Source organism: Vanessa atalanta, chromosome 15, assembly GCF_905147765.1.
Source record: "Vanessa atalanta chromosome 15, ilVanAtal1.2, whole genome shotgun sequence".
Lineage (NCBI taxonomy): Eukaryota > Metazoa > Arthropoda > Insecta > Lepidoptera > Nymphalidae > Vanessa > Vanessa atalanta.
The window spans coordinates 451,431-472,847 of NC_061885.1; the positions used below are offsets into that span (position 1 = coordinate 451,431).

General features: G+C 32.5%; 1 protein-coding gene across 2 annotated transcripts in view; it reads right to left on the reverse strand.

Moving 5' to 3' along the window:
- The window catches only part of LOC125069575 (low-density lipoprotein receptor-related protein 2), a 177,674-nt gene extending 162,389 nt beyond the window's left edge, over positions 1–15,285 (reverse strand). For both annotated transcript variants that reach the window (XM_047679107.1, XM_047679108.1), the window contains exon 1: positions 14,901–15,285. In XM_047679107.1, the coding sequence (XP_047535063.1) occupies positions 14,901–14,991 (91 nt within the window). In that variant the 5' untranslated portion in view covers positions 14,992–15,285. The remainder of the gene's footprint in view (positions 1–14,900) is intronic.
- Between the last annotated feature and the right edge of the window lie 6,132 nt (positions 15,286–21,417).

Below are 21,417 nucleotides of genomic sequence, written 5' to 3' on the forward strand. Positions count from 1 at the left end.
TTAATCAACCACGTGGCATATATGTATGTACATATATATGCGTCTTAACAGCGGCCGGTACAGCCGTGCCTCATACTAAGATATTACGATGTTATAATTCAAATTCAACCGCAGCTACTGAGATATTTAAATGATATTATTTTACAACCCATAATAATTATATTAAAGGTACATTAGAATAACGCAGGATAATTATTTTTGCGTTATTGGTGTTTTTTTTTAAATTTTTAATTTAAAAGAAATATTATTTTAATATTTAAGAAATATTATTATTAGAGCATAAAATAAATAAATAATAATAACAAACAATAACATTGATCAAATGCCGAAATTATTTTTCATTTAAATGCCTTTCACAATGTTATAATCTGTGCCCACCTCATTGTTCTGTGTTCCCACAGATAACACATAATGCAATGTCTGAGTTTTTTTTAATGCACAATAGATGTCGACACTTTTACATGAGCTGTCATTGTGATGAAAGTGTCATATTTAATTATAAAATATGAAGCGCGGGAAATGCGTTTACAGCGTTTCATTCAATTCGATTCATTATTTAAAATTTGTCTCGCCGGAGAAACATTTCTGTGTGAGCCTAAAACTTAATCTAGTAAACAGTTTGAACAGTTTCATAAAAAAATATTCGTTTTTTATTAAACTGTTCAAAGACACTAAGAAAAGAGAGCATCTTCTTTAACCTTTCCATAATAGAAAAGATGGAATTTGCCAAGCAGTGGTTCCGCTGTTCACACTTTTTATTGTGTTCCGATAGGAAGGATGGGTGAGCCAATGTAACTGCAGGCATGAGGAATAAAACATAAGATGTTACGTTCACTGGGTTGGTGGCGCATCAACGGTGCTAAGTTCTATGGGCAGTGATGACCACTTAACATCAGGTGACCCGTTTACTAGATCAACTAAATATATATATAAAAAAAATTAACAAAAAGCTAAATCTTAATTTACCTGTGCAATGGATCATGTGCGTCGTGACTTGGTAAATATAAATTTTATAAAAACAAAAATTGTTAATATAGACTAAAGCCACTCGAATGTACGCTAACTCGTGACTATCGTTTCGAACTCGATCTTTTTACATCATCCAACTGCGCAGGTCGATCAGTAAAGTTACACGTATGTAGATACAAAATATTCTTTCATGTGGCGTAATGCGACAGAAATCCACATTAACGCATAAAAAGTCACTAATCCCCCTCAATTAGTGAAGCTACCGGCCGTATAATATAACCACTCTAACCAGTAGGCCGGCCGGTACAAATTCTCCTATAACTCACCCACACAAAGTCGTGTGTGTGTGTGTGGATAGGTATGCGCGCGCGCCGGTACCAGCCGGTACCGATCACGATCTACTACCATTTAATAGCCACATATCTAACAAAAGTTCCGGCTAGTATGAATGAATTGAATCAAGTAACACTATTTAAGAAAATCCTCTTATACATACACAATGATATATACGAACAATAATTTTAAAGCGTAATATGTTATATTATTAATAATTTCAATTATCATGTAGGTACGACAGACAACATCTAATTCGCTCGTAGGTAAAATAAACGTTTCATTAATATTCTCGTCTTATCTATAATTAAATACGTCTATTCATTTGAACAATGAGTATTGTTTTTGATTTGACAAATATTGAATTTTGTTGAAGTTATGAGCGAGATAAGTAGACTTATTGGATGTCTTAAACAAACAATCTCATAGATTTCAATGTAAAAATTCAAATATAAAATAGTTTATTTTATTCTAACAGCAATCGAGGTCTAAAGAGGAACGCATCCAAAAGGAACGAACGTTTATAGCCATTCCATATTAAGATTTTTTAACTAGCGAGTTGGTCTTATCTACGAGCATTATCATACGCTAATGATATAAATCATTGCTCTTTAGTAAAAAAGGAGATGTGTCTTGGCACGCCCGGTTCAAACGAACTTTCTTTCGTCATATAAAATGATGTATTAATAACAAACACACAAAAATAATTTATAAATTCACAACATTTGAGAATATAAACAAAATTGTAATTAAAATTCTCTTGTGAATTAAAACAAGATATAAGTTGATTTTTTTTATATTCAGTTGATTATAATAGAGAGAAATAAAAGAGGTCGCCTAGAGAGGACATAACGCTATTTCTTTCTGCCTGTTCACTCTCATGCTGGCAGCCTTACTAACATTAAAAAGTTTTAATGCAATACATGTTTACTGTATAAGATTACATAACATGTAAATCAAAACAAGCGTAAAAACCACAGATCATCTAAGATGCATTCATATCCTGCATAGAAATATTATATCTATTTAACCACATTTTGTTGATGTTGATGTGTTGATGATGTTATTTCTATTTGTAAAATATGTCAATTGCTGGTACGTTTCCATATAATGGACATTTTGAATGAAAAACTTAAGTAAAAATTAACTATATCTTTAAATCCCGAAGACAGTGTTACTTCAGTGTTAAAGTCTACGCACGAAAATGGCCATGTCTTTATGCCTTTCGTCCTTAGTTAATTTTCGTAAAATAAGCATGTCGTGCAAAACAGAATACTGAGCGTGTCCAAGTAAATCATGACCCACTTTGCGTTCTCGAGGTTCTTCATACATTGTCTTATAATATAAACGATATTCCTTAGAGTAACGAGTATGTTATAAAACTATACGTTAGACAACTACTTGCTTTATTTTATATGAATGTATGCCCTGTTACACAAAGAGGCACGTCAATTCTAAGATCTTACAAGGTATAAGTACGTAAAATAACAGACTAATGAAATTGGGGTCTTACAATACGAAAACTTTATATTTTGCACAACATAAAAAAAACAATTATAAATAAGGCCAGGGAAAACGTATTAAGGCAGTTTATATCTAAAAAAAGGATTCTAACTTATCAAACGCTGCTCCAATACAGGAAAGTAATATACACGATTTTATTCCAACGTATAGGTACATGTTTGCCATGTTTTACCTTAAACACTGAGAACGGAATTATAAACATAAATTAAGCAGATTAAAACAATTATAAATTAGTAATGCTCGGATTGTTACCGGGTACCATCGATTAATATCCACGTGTCTACCCACTAGTCCGTCTCAGTGCTCTATAATACGGAGAAGATTCAAAATTAAATTTGTACTGTTCCGGTTAGTGGGGTCGAGCCAGAGCAAAAACACTGCGCGGGAGGGGCCACAGTTGGGTTATATCAACAGCCTGTAGCCTCTTCAATTCGTGCCGAGTACCGCTATCACTGGTTTTAGTGGATAGGATATAATCCATTTCCTCCCACGGGTACCTTTCTGAAGATTTCCACTGCGTGAAGGGGCATAACATCTTAGTGCATCCATTAGTTGGTGGTGCGTTGATAGAGTTACAAATAGTGCTATTTTCTATATTCCTACTATGGGCGGCTATCATCAGGGGCCTCATTGTCTATTTTCTAATTTAAAAATTAAACACAATAGTTTTTTGTTTATTTTTTTACTTCGTTATTTATTTAACTAGGTATTAACTTATAAAGACGTTTATATTTCATGCCAAGTTAACGAGTGTTAAGCATATAATATATACATATTTATTGTGGAACCGTGGCTTTGTGGCGATAAATAAGTCGTTTATAACTTTGAACAAAGTCACTTTGAAAGGTACACACATCCAAACGTATCACACTTATAATTATTTTGTTTAGTAACTAGTTTAGAATTTATTGGGTTTTGTCTGAAAAATAAATTCTCAAAAGCAAGCAAAAGTCAGAAGTGTGGCAGTTGGTAGTGAATACTCTCTCCGAGCTGGGAAAGCAAATAAAGCCGTTGGGTTTGAGCCTGAACTCACTTTAGTCGTGTCGGTTCGTCATCCCATTGGATCATTAGAGTGAGGGAACAGAACCAAAAATCTTTCATTCTGAATCATCACTCAAATTTGCCCTTGAAACAGCTCTTATTAAGCCTAAACAATTTGAATTATTATTTTTGCTAATTCGAAACAAAAACTCATCAGATCATATCAATTTTTTCTCGATGGAAATCCCAAGGAGGATAATGCGTCGTGTAAATAGTGACTCATAAAAAAATATCGAAGATGTTTTTTTTTTACTTATGATGTTTTCCTCATAACAACACTGACATTACGTTTATGTATTTCCTAGGAAATGTCGACTTGATGCACATACAGCGATCTTTCAACCATTTTATTGCCTATAACCTGGTGACATGTCGCTGGTTAGCGTATCATGATTTCCTTTCCATGTTTTATTGGCATTACATTTTCGATGTACAGGGTACTTACAGAAAGGGCATAACATCTCAGTTCCCATTGCGATGCAAGAAATGGTTCATAATTCTTACAGTGATTATCTCTATGGAATGGTGATCATTTACCAACAGGCGGTCCCTTCGACAGTCAGGATAACCATTTAAAAAAATATATTGAGCTGTGTTACAGTTTTGCTAATGTTCAGTGTTTATTCGCACTCTCGAACTCGAACTCTTGCCGAACAAATTACTTGTGGCGTTGCTAATTCCATGCCGTGGTCGCCTCGCTTAATCGTGCAGGTGTGTCTGATCCTTAATATGTAGATGTCGAAAATCGTCTGTTCTGGCGTACGGTCGTTAGCTTAATGGCATAGAACGATGTTGAGTTATGGCAAATTGGTGACGTTTTGGATGTAACAATGATTGTTGAATGTGAATTATGACCATAGCGCCTAATTCCACATAGTTTATAACTATCTGAGTATGAGAGATAGCTGAGGAACGGGAACTGTAATAAGCAATTTTGTTTGAAACTTATTCTGCGATCATTAATTAACTCTTATATTAAAATATATTGAGGGGATATTATTTGCCGTTTATTTTCTTATTAGTAGATACTTGAAAAAAATATTATATATATATAATCGAATACGTAATTGTTCAGACACCAAAATAGGCCCCAATGGACCTTTTTTTATGCTGAGGTTCCAAGAAACGTGGTGGGATTTTGTAGCGTATTCGTCTGCGTTTTTTTAAATGTTCTAGTTAACTAAAGGCTATGTAAATATTTACAAAATATTTCTGTGATCACAATGCCTTTGTACCAGTATAGTATCCAAGCTGAAGCGGCTGTTTGTGGCAGACAAAACTTACTCCATCTGAATGATTAATATTGAAAAGAACAGTTTCATATCAGTCAATGTACGTCCGTATAACCGAATCATTAAAACTTTTCTCGATCGAAGCCTTCGATAATTGCATCACGGCGAAAGTGTTCGAGACCGCAGTATCTGTCTAGTATTTCATGACGCAGCGATTTTTCTCGGCAAGAGTTTAATGAACTGTCTTGTAACGTCTAACTTATTATTAATGGGAGTTCAATTGACTAGAAGTAGATATTTGTCTGATTATGGTACAACCGAAAAGTTGTCAAAGTATACAAATAATTATAAATATAAGAATTGATAACATTAAGTAATTAAATATATACAATTATGAATTAAAATTAGTTACTGTATAAATCTTGACCGCGTGGATTCCGATCCTCTGGGCTAAAAACGAACCAGCCCTCCTGTCACCAGTGGAGGCAATAAGGCGAGGTGTTATACTTTTGATGAAGCTTTTTGCACCATAACTCCAAAGAAGTTGATGAATTTAAGGCTATATTACCATCTCTTCCATACTCATCAACTTGAAGTTTTTGTTACAACAAAATCTAAGGCAAACTAGTTTAGTTTGCCTCACTCACTTAAGTAAGTAAAACAGAATTTAGTTTATACACAAAAACTGGACTACATTGTTCTATATATCCAAATTTTATTTGAATGGGCTGACTGAAGGTATAAAATACGAACTTGATTTAACACGAGTAGGTAAAATGGAATAAACTTCTAAAATTCGTTCGATTTTAGATACCGTAGCCATTCATTTGGCCTCATCCAACAAAATACTTTTTAAGCCGGTATCAATTTCATGTCTCGTATCTATATTTATGTGCTCTAGGAAATTAACAGTGACTCATCATGAGATCTCCAAAACTATAGGTCCGATCGACTTGCAATTCAGTATAGTTACTCCTTTCTTAACGTACACTAAGTAAGGATTTTTTCAACTTCAAGGGTGTAAATAGTGGTAGTTGATATGAGTTTTATAAAGTCGGGACTTGCCAGCAAGTATATCGTCGTAAGCGTTTAAAATGTAAATAGTTTATCTTAAATAACGTAATGCATTCGCCATGTACTAATTAATACCTATTTAAATAAATTAAAAAGTAAGTAAGTACTAGGTTACTAACTTGCACATGCACATTATGAAACATTCTTTTATTATTTAGCAATAATGTTTATAAAATTCATTTAATCAAAAGAACAATATATTCTTTGGCTTTGTTGTAAAAAACAAATGACGCCATTATTTTATCATTCGTAACAGGTAACCATCAAATTCACATGAACAAATATAACAATAACTTAAATCAAAGGCATTGCCATATATTCTGCATTTACGTATTGAAGTAAAATGAATCTTGTACTTACAACATAAGGTGCATGATACAATAAAACCCAAAATTTTACAAGTACCAGCGAGTCATTGACCCTCGTCTGATCCGACATGACAAGTCTATACGACTAGATTCATTGCTTGCTTTGTTCATAATATCTACGTGGGACTCGCAGTGACGGGACAATGTAGGTAGAACAAAGGAATTGATGTCGTATGCATCATGCGTAGAAGAGTTAGCATTTCGACAGTTGCAATTTTAATAAAAATGTATGAACAATTCTTAAATCTGTTTTAAATTTTGTTTAATGGTAACATGAGCTATGCCATTCCCGATGGTAAGTTGTCACCACCGCCCATAGACATTGGCATCGTAAGTAATTTTAATAATTCCTAACATCTCCAATGCGCCACTAAACTTTAGAACTAAGTAGTTATGTCCCTTGCGCCTGTAGTTACACTGGCTTACTCACCCTTCGAACCGGAACACAACAATACAAAATGCTGTTTGGCGGTAAAATGTATAATGAGTGGGTGGTACCTATCCAGATGGGCTTGCACAAAGCCATACCACCAAGTAAATATTATATAAAGTTACTTCTACAATGCCAAGCAAATATATAATATTCTTAATTATATATCGCAAATAATAATAGAATCTAAATGTGATAGTCGAAAATATATCGATATAAATAACACTCAAATTATATAGTACATGAAACTAGGTAAACCGGTAATCATGAAATTTCGCAGTCGTCGTTTCTGTCATATGTGCTGACAATAGGTTTTATTGTATGTTTTTTCACTAGGCGGACATTTATAGAAATAGTTAACGGTCAGCGATTTCGTTAATTGGGGACAGATGTAATTAAAAGTATTTCAAAGTACACGCTTCTTTGCTACTACATTGATATATGAACGTTCGATAAAAAGACACATGTTATTTCCGACTGTTTCCCGGAAACCCACTACTTACCGCTTCTTTGCCTGAATTTGAATTTTGACACAGGATATAAGTTATTATAATCTATACTTATAAATGCGAAAATAATTCTGTCTGTCTGTAACGCTTTGACAACCAAAGCAATGAACTGAATTTGACGTAATTTGGTGTAAAGCAAGCTCGACCCTCAAGGAATGTACTTTTCTTATGCAAACACCTGACGACCAACCATAATTCCGCTGGCGGCAAATAATAAAAATATATAAGTTAAATTTACTACAAAAATCTATGACAATTTTTAATGATTTCTCTAAATTTATACATTTATAATAGTTTGTCAATATCTTACTGCTGGGCTTAGGCTTCCTCTCCTTTTAGAAGATGATGTAAAATTGTTTACATTTTGACCGCTGATGACCAAAAAATTAATTAATTACTCAGTGGTGCTTGCCCTTTGTTCACGTATTTTACTAAGTTAGACGTTGTGTCCAGCTTGGTCGGTACTCCCCACTCATCATTTAATGTAACGATAAACGGCACTAATTAGTATTATTGTGTTCCGATTTGAAGGGTGACTGATCCAGGGTAATTACGGACACAACGGACTTAACTTCTTATTTCCCTAGAGTCGTTAATGCATTGGCGAGTTGTTAAAATTTACTACAGCACCAATAAATATCTATGGGCTATTTGTCAGTCGGCTCTCTTACGATAATGGACATATTTTATATATATATTTTATTACGATATATTGGACTAGTCTTTCACTGTACATTGAACCTATAAGAAAACATGACATTACATGGATCTACGTCGTATTATCAGTTAGCATGAGTACGAGCGTATCGCGGTGCGCTATATTAAAGTTTATTAACGTTTTTCTAAGCTACAACCTTAATAAAATATGTTGTGATAAAAACATAACGAGAACTGCAGTCTTAACAGTACTTCATAAATATATAAGTAAATAAATCCTCTCGTTTCAAAATACGAGGAAATATTATCATTGTTTTTAAATAACTTTTAATTTATTAACATCTTATAAAAACTGGCTTCAGCAAACCCTCCATGCTTCTCGTAATCATCGTCGTAACACTTCCTGGAGTTTCACCGATCGCGTGCGAGCATTGCCAACCAATTCAATCTATAATGTTGCGCTGTTTAATTCTTATTACCTAACACATAACGCTTCCTTTCCATATTGGGTAACATCGCCTTTTAAAGATAGGGGGATTAAAAACAAGAATATATTATTCTTTACTAGAATCGAAAGTAAAACCAATTCATCAATGATTAATAAAACAATTATTTATTTTATTGAGAGTCCTTTTTTATTTTCTAGTATTGTATTTTAATTAAACAATCATTCCATTGCTTTAATGAGCCTTGTATAATTCGATAAATACGTACTGTGACACCACGCCATGCGTATGCGTGATAAGTTTCCGACTTTGCACACTCAATATGTACATCCTTCTAGAGTAGTAAAAATTTGGAACTAACGTTAAAATTATATAGATTATTCAGATGATAAAAACTATTCATATTCGTGCAGGATATATTTAAATTTAATTAAATAAGATTAACATCTATTTGCTTTGATTATAACGAACCGTATATTGATTAGATTAACCTTAGTAAAATTAATTCAATTATTATAGTTATTATATATAACATTTATAATTAGAAATCGAGATCATTTATGGTACTATAAGTATCTTAAGAACACAACGTACATCAATTTATTATTAAACTATTTAATCGAGATTTTTCAACGCTGAACAAAGTCGCAATGACAAACCTTCGAATATCAACTGTCAAAAGGGACTTAATTATCATCAACATTCGCTTCGCCTGTATTGTCAAACTGTATTGTATTAGAATAGAGATGGACCACATCCACACATCACACTTTCACACCCCTCTTGCCCTCCTGTAATGTAACATTCATCTCTTCGTTCATATATTTTTGACAGTAATTACTTTTCCACAACAATAAAAACAGGTTATTGACAACCCTGTATAGTACCTCTACAAGTAGCGGTTACAGAGTTCAAGGTGATGCAAACCTGTCTGCTATCTTACGTCCTTGTTTTAAGCCATCGGTCAAACAAAGACGGTAGATATTTATTACATAACAAGAACGATCTTCTGGAAAATTTTATCGCACGAATTCACGTGACTTGTTTTTTTTCTAATTTTTGTACAATTGACATTCAGACAATCGATAAGTACATAAATGTATCCAGAATATGTTGGTGATGTCCTTCTAATCGACCGCATTGCTAAATTTAAACAGGAAATAGAATTTGCACACACATTACATCGCTTAACCGTGAACGAAAACACAGGTGTGCTCCTGTAATCATCAAAAACACAAAAATAAGCTAAAAGATGAGAAAGCACAAAAACAACCCTTTCCGTACATTCCGAGGCACGGTGTTAACGTTGCTATCCTTAAAACTTCTGGCTACTGATAGAAAATCCCAATAACGGTTCATTAGAACGAATAGCTTTTTAACCAGGCTAGAAAACCTAGTCTAAATCTATAGTATTCTTAATTAATATTAATTACATCTGAACAAATGCGTTTATATTCTTATAATTGTCCCAATTATTGGATTGTCTGAATCAGTGTGTGCGTGTGTACAATGTGTCTACGAAACTACTCTTTATCAGTTTAAATTTTTAATTAGTAACAACTAAATCGCATCAAGCGTTTCGTTCCACGTCAATAAATGAATTAGACTGTGCGATAATCAGAATTCCTTGGTAATTTTCATTTTAATAAAAATCAATAACGTTTCCGGGCAACATAAATGGCAATAAATTTATGCCCTCGCCAACACCCAACCGAGTGATTTACTAGAAATTCTTTGCAGTATACTCAGAGTATATGTGTCAAAGACACGTCTCTAGTTTTTCACGTCGTCGATGTATGTTCAGACTGAATAAGGCAGTGGACGTTTTTATTATCGCCGGACGACTCACTAGTGCTTCGTCAACACTTAGGCCTCTAGCAAACAAGTCACGTTAATAATAATAATGTCGGCTTTTTATAATCTGTACTTCTATATTAATTTATACTAATATTATAATGTGCGACTAGTCTGTCTGTGTGACTGTTGCACTTTAACGGCCAAATCACTGGACTGAATTTGATGAAATTTTAAATTCTGACGTAAACTTGAACTCAAAGAAAAGAAATACTTTTTATGCCTATCAACTGACGACCAACCCCTAAAAGGATAGCGAAGCCGTGGGCGATTAGTTTGCGGTAAAATCACTCATTGTATTTTTTATCGACTTGTCCATATTTTAGTACGTCTCCCGTACCCCACACCCCCTTTCATGCGTCCGCGTTGCCTGTCTGTCTGTCAACTGCAATGTGAATAGATTATACTACTTATTATAATTGTTTTACTTGAAAAACAACGTCTTTAACGGTTTAAATTAGCTTACATAAATAAGTAGTAGTTTAATGTAATAAGCTTACATTAAACTCGATTTAAAGACGTACTAACTCGGAAAGTTTTAAAGTAAGTTTTAAATTTTCCTCGTAATAAAAATGTAATATAGCCAGTAATGATTTATAAAATTATAACTAAAATAAAAGTTTCATAAAAACATATGCAATGATTAATATCAGTTGCTCGACTGCAATGGGACTGGAAGGGCCGTCCGCTCAAGTAGGTGCGGACGGAGCATTAGATTTATCTTGTAACATTGCTATGTGGTTTCTGACGCGTAACATCAAAGGGAAAATTGTTGAAGTGTTTGTGCACGGTTAGATACAGGCGACATATTTATTTACTAAACCTTATTTTTACTATAAGTAAGTAATTTACTTACTTCGAATTAGTTACCTACTCAAGTTAGTATAAGGAAGTCTGGAAAGAAATATCGCGAGGAAAATCGATCACGTGTTAATCCACCTTCCTTCCAAACCTTCTCAAATACATTTAACGCTGTATACTCTTTTCCAACATAATAGGAAAAAAAGCCAAATAAACAACATTTGACAGCAAACTGACGCGATATCATTGGTCGAAAGCTTGATTGATTACTATAGAATTGCGTAGAATTTGAGGTTTAAGCGCACTATGTGGTGCGCAGTCGACTAGTCTCCTTAAGAATTATTATTGTTATACGAAAAAAGAAACGCATAAAATGTATTTTAATTTCTAAGCTACTGCGAGCTGTTATAGCACTGTAATAAAGCATAAACGAGGAATATTACTTTCGGCATAATATTGTTTAAACTATGTAATATTACAACGAGGTATATTTTATAACGCTCCAAATCCGTTTTTTTTTTATGGTAGGAAGATTCCTGTTTGAAAACATTGTTCTTGAGAGTCTAAATCATATTTATATCAAATTTACTTTATTAACAAACAGGATACGTGCGAAGCCGGGGCGCGTTGTTAACATAAAATAATCTTACAATCTATATACATATACATATACATATCTTATGATTTTGTACTGAAACCAGAAGCTATTATTTCGACAATGTAACCTTTGTCATATCAAAGCTTCAACTAAAATAATAATAACATATTTTAACTAAGTTAATTTAAGATCTATTATTGTGTATTGAGTACAGTATACTAATTAGGAGAGTGTTAAATAAAGTCTAGGTGTAAGCACAAACGTCAATTGTAACCTACATTGTTTTTATTGGGGTCAATCACATTTCACAACAGAAAATAAAACAAGTTTACACCTTACTGTTATGTTTTAAAATTTAAAATCAAATGGCAAAACAGTACTTTAGTCAGAGATTTTCTCAATACGAACTGGTTAAGACACAATCGGCGGGTGAATATGGTCCTTATTGTATGGTAATAAGATCTGTTTTAACAAAGGGATGTTTTCATTGGTGTCAGTACCGGAAGCGGCTCGTTTAGTGGCGACACGTCGAGACGAACTGACTTCCGGCGGTCAATGTCGAATGTATGTAGCTGATGAATCAGGGATATCATACTGTGTGACTGCTGTGTTCGTGTGTGTGAATGATACACACGGTTAGTACACTTGTATACTATAGTAACTAAAGAAAAAAATTGTAATTATTATTTTAATTTATACTGTTTAAAGGAAGCTACATTGAGTGCGATGTTAAAATTTCTATTTCGAAATTGAGTTTAAATGAAATGTTTTTGAACCAAATGTTTAATTAATTTTTTTTAGAAAGGAATCACTTGGCAATTGTTTTACAATCACGTGCCTTCAGTTTCTTCAGTTAAATATATATTATTTCGCTTAAATCAACTCAGAATACTTGCCACCTTTCCACGCGGTCATGATTTGACAGTAGATACTTTATAGTGTTTAGGTACTCAATGTGAGTAATCCATACGTAAATGGAAAATTCCAGATTATATGAACTAGACAAGTTTAAAAAAATATATATTATTTAATTATCACCTGTGGTCTCTAAGATGGTATGTCCCTTGTGCCTGTATGGTTGGCTTACTCAATCATGAAACTGTACTTACTGCGATTTGGTGCCTGAATATTGTCGAAATATACTTTTCGAATGAGTTTTAAAACCAGTAAAACGCTTAACTTAAATGCACTTAGTTGCCATTATTGTAACAAATATTTATTTTTTGTATACACTATGATATAAACTCACTTTTCATTTAATTTCTACTAATTATAAGTGCAAAAATACAATTTCCAGTGGACTTTTAGTTACTTAAATAAGATTTCGGAGCTATATCACATAATTAACTGTCATAAGCAGAAGCGCTCCGGTGCAGCCAATGTTTGGGAGGGCGCATCTCTTTCCCTCAAAAAAGATATTCAAGTCTTCTTGGGGCGCCTCACTGATGGTCCAAAACTTGAACATCATCGGCGAGGCAACCCTGCATCCTGGTTTAAAACGGTCCTGAGTAGTAATTAAGTTAGCCTTACAAAACTGAAGCGTAAATTTACCTCATAGCTCTCATCATATCGAAAGAGACGACAACGTATTAGTAAAGGTGATAACGTAAAATAATATAATCGGTAGTAAAAAAAACAATTTTTATGATCACTATACGATCAAACATTCATATTTTTATATTCAAATATCTGAGGCCCCTAAATTAGGCGTGAATTTAATTTAACGAATTACTTTTTTATGAAATGAATGTTCCCATCCAACAACATACAAGCACGACTAAGTTGCATACCAATTTTCGCATTTATATAATATTTAATAATACTAATTTAATATATATATTTTTTATGAAATTATAACGTCCATTAACTATATACAGAAAAAAATGCTAAAACTGACTGTTATATTGATTGTAACTTGGATGTCCTATAATATGGTTGTTCATAAAACTTTCAAATTTATATCAATTAATCGTTAAATTGACATTACATATATACCGACCTGATAGCTCGAATTTTATATCATCAACACGCTAGAAGTAATGAAACCGAAAAATATTCTGGTGACTATAAAAAAAAAAACTTTTATCATAACAAATAATATATATAAGGCTATTTATCGTATTTAAATATATTCGTCTCACATACTCAAGGCTATATATAATTTAAATTAAAGAGACGAATCACATCTTAATGATATTTGCTTATAAATAGTTACTCAGAATTTCAAATACTCATCCGTATAGTACGCGTTGAAGTCTTTTGAACGCGAACGTTCACTCAACCACTTCAAATAAGCCTATATTTATCTTAAAACTATTCCTAAGCCGCACGTTTAAAAAAAGAACAGATTCTTTTAAAGTAGAATACATTAATTTTACATACTTAGCACGGTTAATTGTTTTGCATATATGCAATAGAAAGTGCAGTAATATTTTTTACATTCTACTTTCACTAATGTAAATACTTTTATTAATACAAAATCATTGAGGTCACTTTTTTTTACGTTTTTTTTTTAAACGCAAAAGTAGTACCAATTATTATTTAATTTAGATTTTTTTGTAAATGTCCTCAGTTCTAAACAGAGCGAAACGTTTTGTATCAACTAGTTTAACCGGGGTCAGGGAACGGAGGGAAACCACCAACTAAGCTCCACAGATAACACATACCGGCCGACAGCCGCGTCACTTAACCACTTAAAACTTTTATATTCTTTACACAGCCCATACAATTTATTATTCTTAAAACATTCACGACCATTATTACTCTTTCATTGCACTGCAAAAAAACCGGCTAAAATATTTTATTTTCGGTGCGAATCGACCTTAAAAATAAACCATTTATTTAAAAGTCTGCACTATAAAAAACTTTCTCAAAAGTTAAAAATTCTACCCACTTGTAAATTTTATACTCTGTAAGTTAAAATAAATTTATATTGAAAGTATAAAAGGAACCTTTTAACTTTTTATACAGATTTAGTAATAGGTAAAATAAAAACTTCAATTTTATACATTTTCAGTCATTATGAAAGTGTGCAGGTTTAGCTTTTGAGGTTACTTTTACTGACCTGATAATCGCCTCGTGTCTGTCTGAGCGGCGACCGCTGCCAGCAGCGCTGTCACCGCCAGCAGCCAGAACGCCTCCTCGGCGCCCCGCATCTTCAGTTCACTATAAACCACATCAACACCGTACACCACAGCACTGGTTCACACGCACTGGTTCTAAAGTAAATTAATAATAATCCAATCAATTTATGAATTTATTTATAACGTTTGATCAAATCTTGGAATTCTCGGTTGAGTTGGTTTGACCGATTCAGTTGATAGTTCGTTTTGCTTGGAAAGTTTTTACGATTTCGAAAGTTGGTGACGTGTCGCGTTTCCCGAACGGCGACGAACTAGCGTCTTGATCGAGCGCACGAGAGCGACTGTCGCCGGCCGGCTCAGGTGGGGTGGCGAGCGTTGAAACACAATGTGCCTATTGAGCGGTGTACCGGTTGATTTTTGCGTCGCGCTTGTTTAGCTAACTACGCAGATTATACTTCTTGACTAACTATAAAGTATATTATTTATGATTAATAATTTTTCATATCAATTCTTATAAACTTCTGAAAATATTGTTTGCAATTTCCATTACATTGTTAAGTATACATTATTATATTCGAAAATGGCATATATAAGTAGGCAAAAGGATAATAAGGTCAAAAATATATCACCTTACAACTTATATATTAATACTTTAAGCAGTAGTTATTACATCGTTTTTGGTAAAAATATTGACAAATGTCCACTTTATTAACGTAAACAAAATTTGAAAATTATTACCATAATCATAGCACTCGATTCTTATACTGGCAATACCGACTCACACAGGTGGTCGACAACTCGGCAGGTAGCTTGCTAGGAGTAAACACCCCTCACCCCTCGTCCCGCTTGTTCGCGACAGTCGCACCGTCATCGCGACCGCCATTTTTTCCCAAGATTTAACGAATATTTCGCTCATATGAAATTTTTAATGTAACAAAATTTTGAATCCTGTTTTTGAATGTACTAAGTTGAAATTTCATGTAAGGCCAAAAATTAGTGTATAGAAACGACACGTTAATTAAGAGCTTTCAAAGCTCGTAGACGATGAAATAAGTCTGAAAAACATTTAATAAATACGAGTCTAATAAAGTAAGCTTACCACACACGCCACATCTGTTAAAATGTATTTATTCCAATATTTTTTTACATCTTTCGTACGCAATACACGAATTAGGATGTAAATATATATTATACACATTTATTAAAACACACGACTGTCACACCGCCGCCATATTGTTTTTTTTTTTAAATGAAATAGAGCCAGTGTCACTGGGATGCAAGGAGTCTAACGATTCCAAATACACCAAAATCTGTTCGGCATTTAATAGTTATGGTGATGCTGAAAACATCATGTAATAAGTAAAGATTAAATTAATAGAAAGCCACAAACATTTTTGTCATCGATCAAATTTTTCCATTTTTAAATACAACATTTATTTTTATTATATATTATATTCCTTAAAAACAAAAATATGCTGAGATATATGCTGTTGGCACTTCAGCATAATTATTGTTGTCGTATATCGCTGATACACATTAAACTTCCATAACATCAGATGAATTATTAGTTTTTCCATCAATCCGGAAAATGTATGAACAAGTAACGTTTTACTTTTAACAGCTACACATTTTATAATCATTCTTGTTTTATGGTTCAGTAAATTATTTACTCTGAACCTATGTACAATCTCACTGATAGCATTGTTTACTTCGTCGCTCTGCTGCTGTCATTGTCTTTAAGATTGAAAAACTAATGGGGTATCATCAACAAATATTTGTGCCCTACCAGATAACATTATTTATGTAAAGGAGGTAAGAAAATATTCATTAATCCTTACTAATATTAACCGCTAAAGTGATGGTGTTATTTATGCTTTAACGTCTTAATTACTCAATTTTTCATCGTGAAATGTCGAATAATCGTTGTCAGAAATACAGAAAAGGAAATAGGGTACATAACACTTGCCCAACTCCACACTTTGGCGTGTAAAATAAAATAAAATTAAAAAGTCCTTAAATTATACAATACAACTAATTACTTCATTTTTGAATAAATTATACCTATGACTCTTGTATCAAGACAAATTTTATCAATATATTTTTTTATGTAGGTAGATAATTGCAAGAAGTTAGGTTGACGAGTGACGCACGCCCGATAAGTTGTCATCTCTACTGTCCCCGCTATACAACGTAAGCGAGAGGCCAATTATATTGTCAGTAAGGTGAAGATCGTGAGTCGTATTCATATAATATAATACTGGCGTAGTTTTTTAATATAATTAGTTCTTAGGACATTATATTGTCATTGAGAAAAAGCATTTAATGGAATAATTTTCATCATCATGGCTATCAGAAAATAACAAGAAATAGTAAACCTGGATATGTCAAGGGAATTGGTAAAAAAGTAGTTTAGGTATTTTAATTATTATCAGTTTTAGTATAGAATAAGTATCGATAATTCTTTCTTTTGACGACCTCCGTAGTCGAGTAGTGCGTACACCGGTTTTCATGGATACGCCACTCCGAGGTCCCGGGGGTCGAATCCCGGAGTCGATGTAGAAAAAGTTCATTAGTTTTCTATGTTGTCTTGGGTCTGGGTATTTGTGTTGCACAAGTGCTTTAGCTACATACATTGGAATCAGAGTAATGTATGTGATGTTGTCTAATATTTATTATTATATTTATCTGCCTTAATTTTCTACCTATTACAATTTGTTCCTAATCTCTTTGTATCTTTTTCTTTCCTTATATATTCTGTACGCTTATCTTCTTTTCCCTCTAGATGTCTTGTCACCCTCCTCTGCCCGTAAATTCAGCGCAAAAAAATTCCTCATTTCCATAAATACCTCATCAGGTTCTAGTAACATAATTATGCGTCGAACGAAACCGGTCACAACAAATCGATCTCATCATTTGTTATATGAATATGCGAGACCAACATAACAGGCACGTCTTCCCAAATACCCAAACCATTCCAAGATAGTACATTAAAATGAAATCATTGAGGTATTTTACCCACCAAAATTACTCTTTAAAAATTAAATGATTGAAAACATTGTATAAATATAAAGAATTACTTTTTTCTTCGAATCTAAAAAACATACCTAGCAGTGGTTACGTCAATATGCAGGTGCTAATAAGCGACGGTACAGGGAAACATCTTTGTTTTCCAACAGCCTGGTACTACCATGCGCGGTATCACAGAACACAGATCGTAGAAATGACATACACGCTAAGTTTTATTAAATAGTCCCAATTAGCTATATTTGTCATTAAAAATTTATTTGTAATGCATGAATAAATTGACACAACGAACCTGTAATGACGATCATTCTTATTTTTGTAATTAAGGAAGGCTATAAATTTGCTTATATAAATAGTTGATAAAAGTCATTTGACGATTAAAAAAGAGTCCCACTGAGTTTCATCTCGGTACAGCCTAGATTCCAAATCGATAAAGCTATCAGAAAAAACTCGAATCTAGCCGTAAAAAACGAGATTTCAGACAAGATTTCAGAAGTTGATATGTGACATTGACTCACTACATATTATAAAATAAAGTCGACTGTTATACGGTTTTCACAAGTAGAGTTATTTTATTCATCATTCATTATTTATTCATCAGGAATTTTGTGTTCATTGGCTGAAATATGATGACGATTGTTGAAGTTGTCGGAAAGATGTACACACAAATCTACGCAAAAAGATTATATGATATATAATCCTTATTATACTTAATCTGGTAGCAAGTTACATTCAAGATATACACACATCAAACTAGTGTATTATCATATCTGTTATTTTCGTTTTGTTTCACGAGTAAAATCTTATAGTATATAGTCTGTAACCTTACATTTCATGATTTTCACTTTAGCTATTTTTAATAATGATATGTATAAGTATATTATATAATGAATGCCTTAATGCAATTAAATAAAAATCTAAAACAGAATGCGTGATACCAATTCTAAACAAGTTTTCACTCTAGGAATTTCATACGGAAAAATCTTAGAACATAAAAACTAGAAGCACAAAAAATTAAAAGTCCGAGTTGAACACAAGTTTAGTAAGTAATTTATTTTAAAATTCGAGTAATAAGGTATCCTTATATTTAACTAATAAAATAAATAATTATTTTTTATAACATAAGTACATTTTAAATGGGAAAAAAGTAATCTCAAACGTTTAATAATATAATATCTCTTTCGCACGTAGTCAGATCATGTCAGGCAATGAACGACACTATACTCCGTCGTTCCTGTAAATATACATAAATATAATGACCCACGTAGAAATCTTTCCGTATTTCTTTTGTTACTCAAAGAAGCATTTATTAATACCTGCTTAAATCGTGGGTAAGATGTAGACATTGTAATAACTATAAAAAATACTAAGAACTTTAAAAATAATGGGGTATCGAGGTTAGTCCTAAAGTGATCCCATATATTTATTTTATCGTGTATCATAACGCTTTACGACGTTATCGAACGTTAAACGTAACGTTTAACGAAAATCTGGAAATGCCACGTTTAAGCTTCTCATTATCACCTGTCATCAATTTATTATCAATGAATTTCATTGGTTTTGTCAATCGTGACGACCGATGTCGATTATTTAAATGCGTTATATTTATATATAAATTTTACAGTCACAGTCACAATTTTTTTTATAGTAATCGATTTTGTAGTTATATAGTTATGCAGCTTACAATAACGCTCACTTGCTGACGTTCGCCCACGTCTCGTTAACTTTGTGTCTAACTATATGACAAACAGTATCAAAATTTATAATAACTTGCTTCGCTTCCCGGTCTCGTGAAATAAGGGTCTACGGTAAAACCTAAACCTAAACGAAACCTACCCGTGCGTACGCAGAACATCCACTCAAATTTTCATGACGATCGAATTAATGAATTTTGAACACGTAAAGGACAAACATGCAAACATTTATAAATAATTTAAAAATAAAATACATGTTTCAAAAGACGTTTAAAAAACGGCGTATGCAATTCAAGGATCACTTGTTTTCTTGACGCTGATTATTCTAAAATATACTCATCAAGTTGATATATAGTCTAATCCAATCACCAAAGGACAATAGCCTAATAAACAACATTTGACAACCATCGACAGAGATTTTGAATAATCTATGATATTTATTATGGATTTTCGAAATTTTTGAAGTAAAATTTTAGTGTATATAGGTACTTCGGTGGAATGAATATTATTGTATATTATTGTGTTATAAATAAAGATACCTTATTCAAGAACTGTTAGTTGTGTACAATATATAAGCAAATGGCAAGAACGTACGTCTTAGGTTTACGTAAATCGAACATTTGTTTACCTTTATTCGTTTATTGATTAGCTCACTAGTGCTAGCCTTGGTTAAAATTCACGTATACTAATCACTATATCATCTTTAAACGCAATGATTGCAATTTAGATGAATCCTCCGAGGCAATAATAACACGTTCGCCTCTACTTCGAACATACTTCAATAAATATTACTTTAAGCAGGATATCCGTAGTTTCAAGAGCGTCACCACGCGACCATTTAATTAGGAACCAGTAAACTGTATGAGCAATCGTTTACAATAAGCATGTAGGTACCTAATTTTGTTTGTTTGTTGCTGCTGGACTCATCTACTCAGAAACTGTATATTCGATTCAACTAGATTTATGATACATTCGAATTAATATTGGATAAAGATAGATCGTTAATATGTTGTAAGTATAATTTTTGAAATATAGTTTAAATCAACGCGTGTTTCTGTCAATTTTCCGGTTCAATTAAATACATACGTTTCCAAAGACCACAAATAGATTTTACGTTTATTTTGTCATTGTGACTATTTTTATGTTGCAATAAGAATAAAAAGTGCCGGCTACTTAACTGCTGTTAACTTTGCACCATATTAATATCAAATCATTTTAATGAAGTATAAATATCGTAAATATTATATGACTGGCTAAGGAAAAAAAAACAAAATATAATTTGTAATGTAATAAAATGTATCTATAAATTATGAACAACAAAACACTTAATGGGCAAAGGTCGCGCGATGGCGGAGTAGATAAGGTTAGTTGCAGGCGGATGTAATATAAACATAGTATTTTTAACTTTAAATAATATATTGTTTTTGTAATTTATAGGTTGATCCAGAAATAAAAAACAAACAAAACGTACATCTTAATAATATTAGTATCAATTATTTTTAAAATAAGTATACATAGGGAAAAACTTAGAAGAATTTGAAAATCTAATTAGTAGGTATGTATATGGAAAATTAAATTTGTTCATTTTCTTATAAAAATATAAGTGTTTTATATGATTGAGTTACTTTTTTATGAATTATAAATTAAATATTTATGTGGAACATATAATATAATAGTGTATCTGTTTACCTAATATTAAAATAAATACAAATAATTAAAAAAATATATATTTTATTAATTCTGGATAGTAATAATTTCCTATATACATTAAGAAATTCAA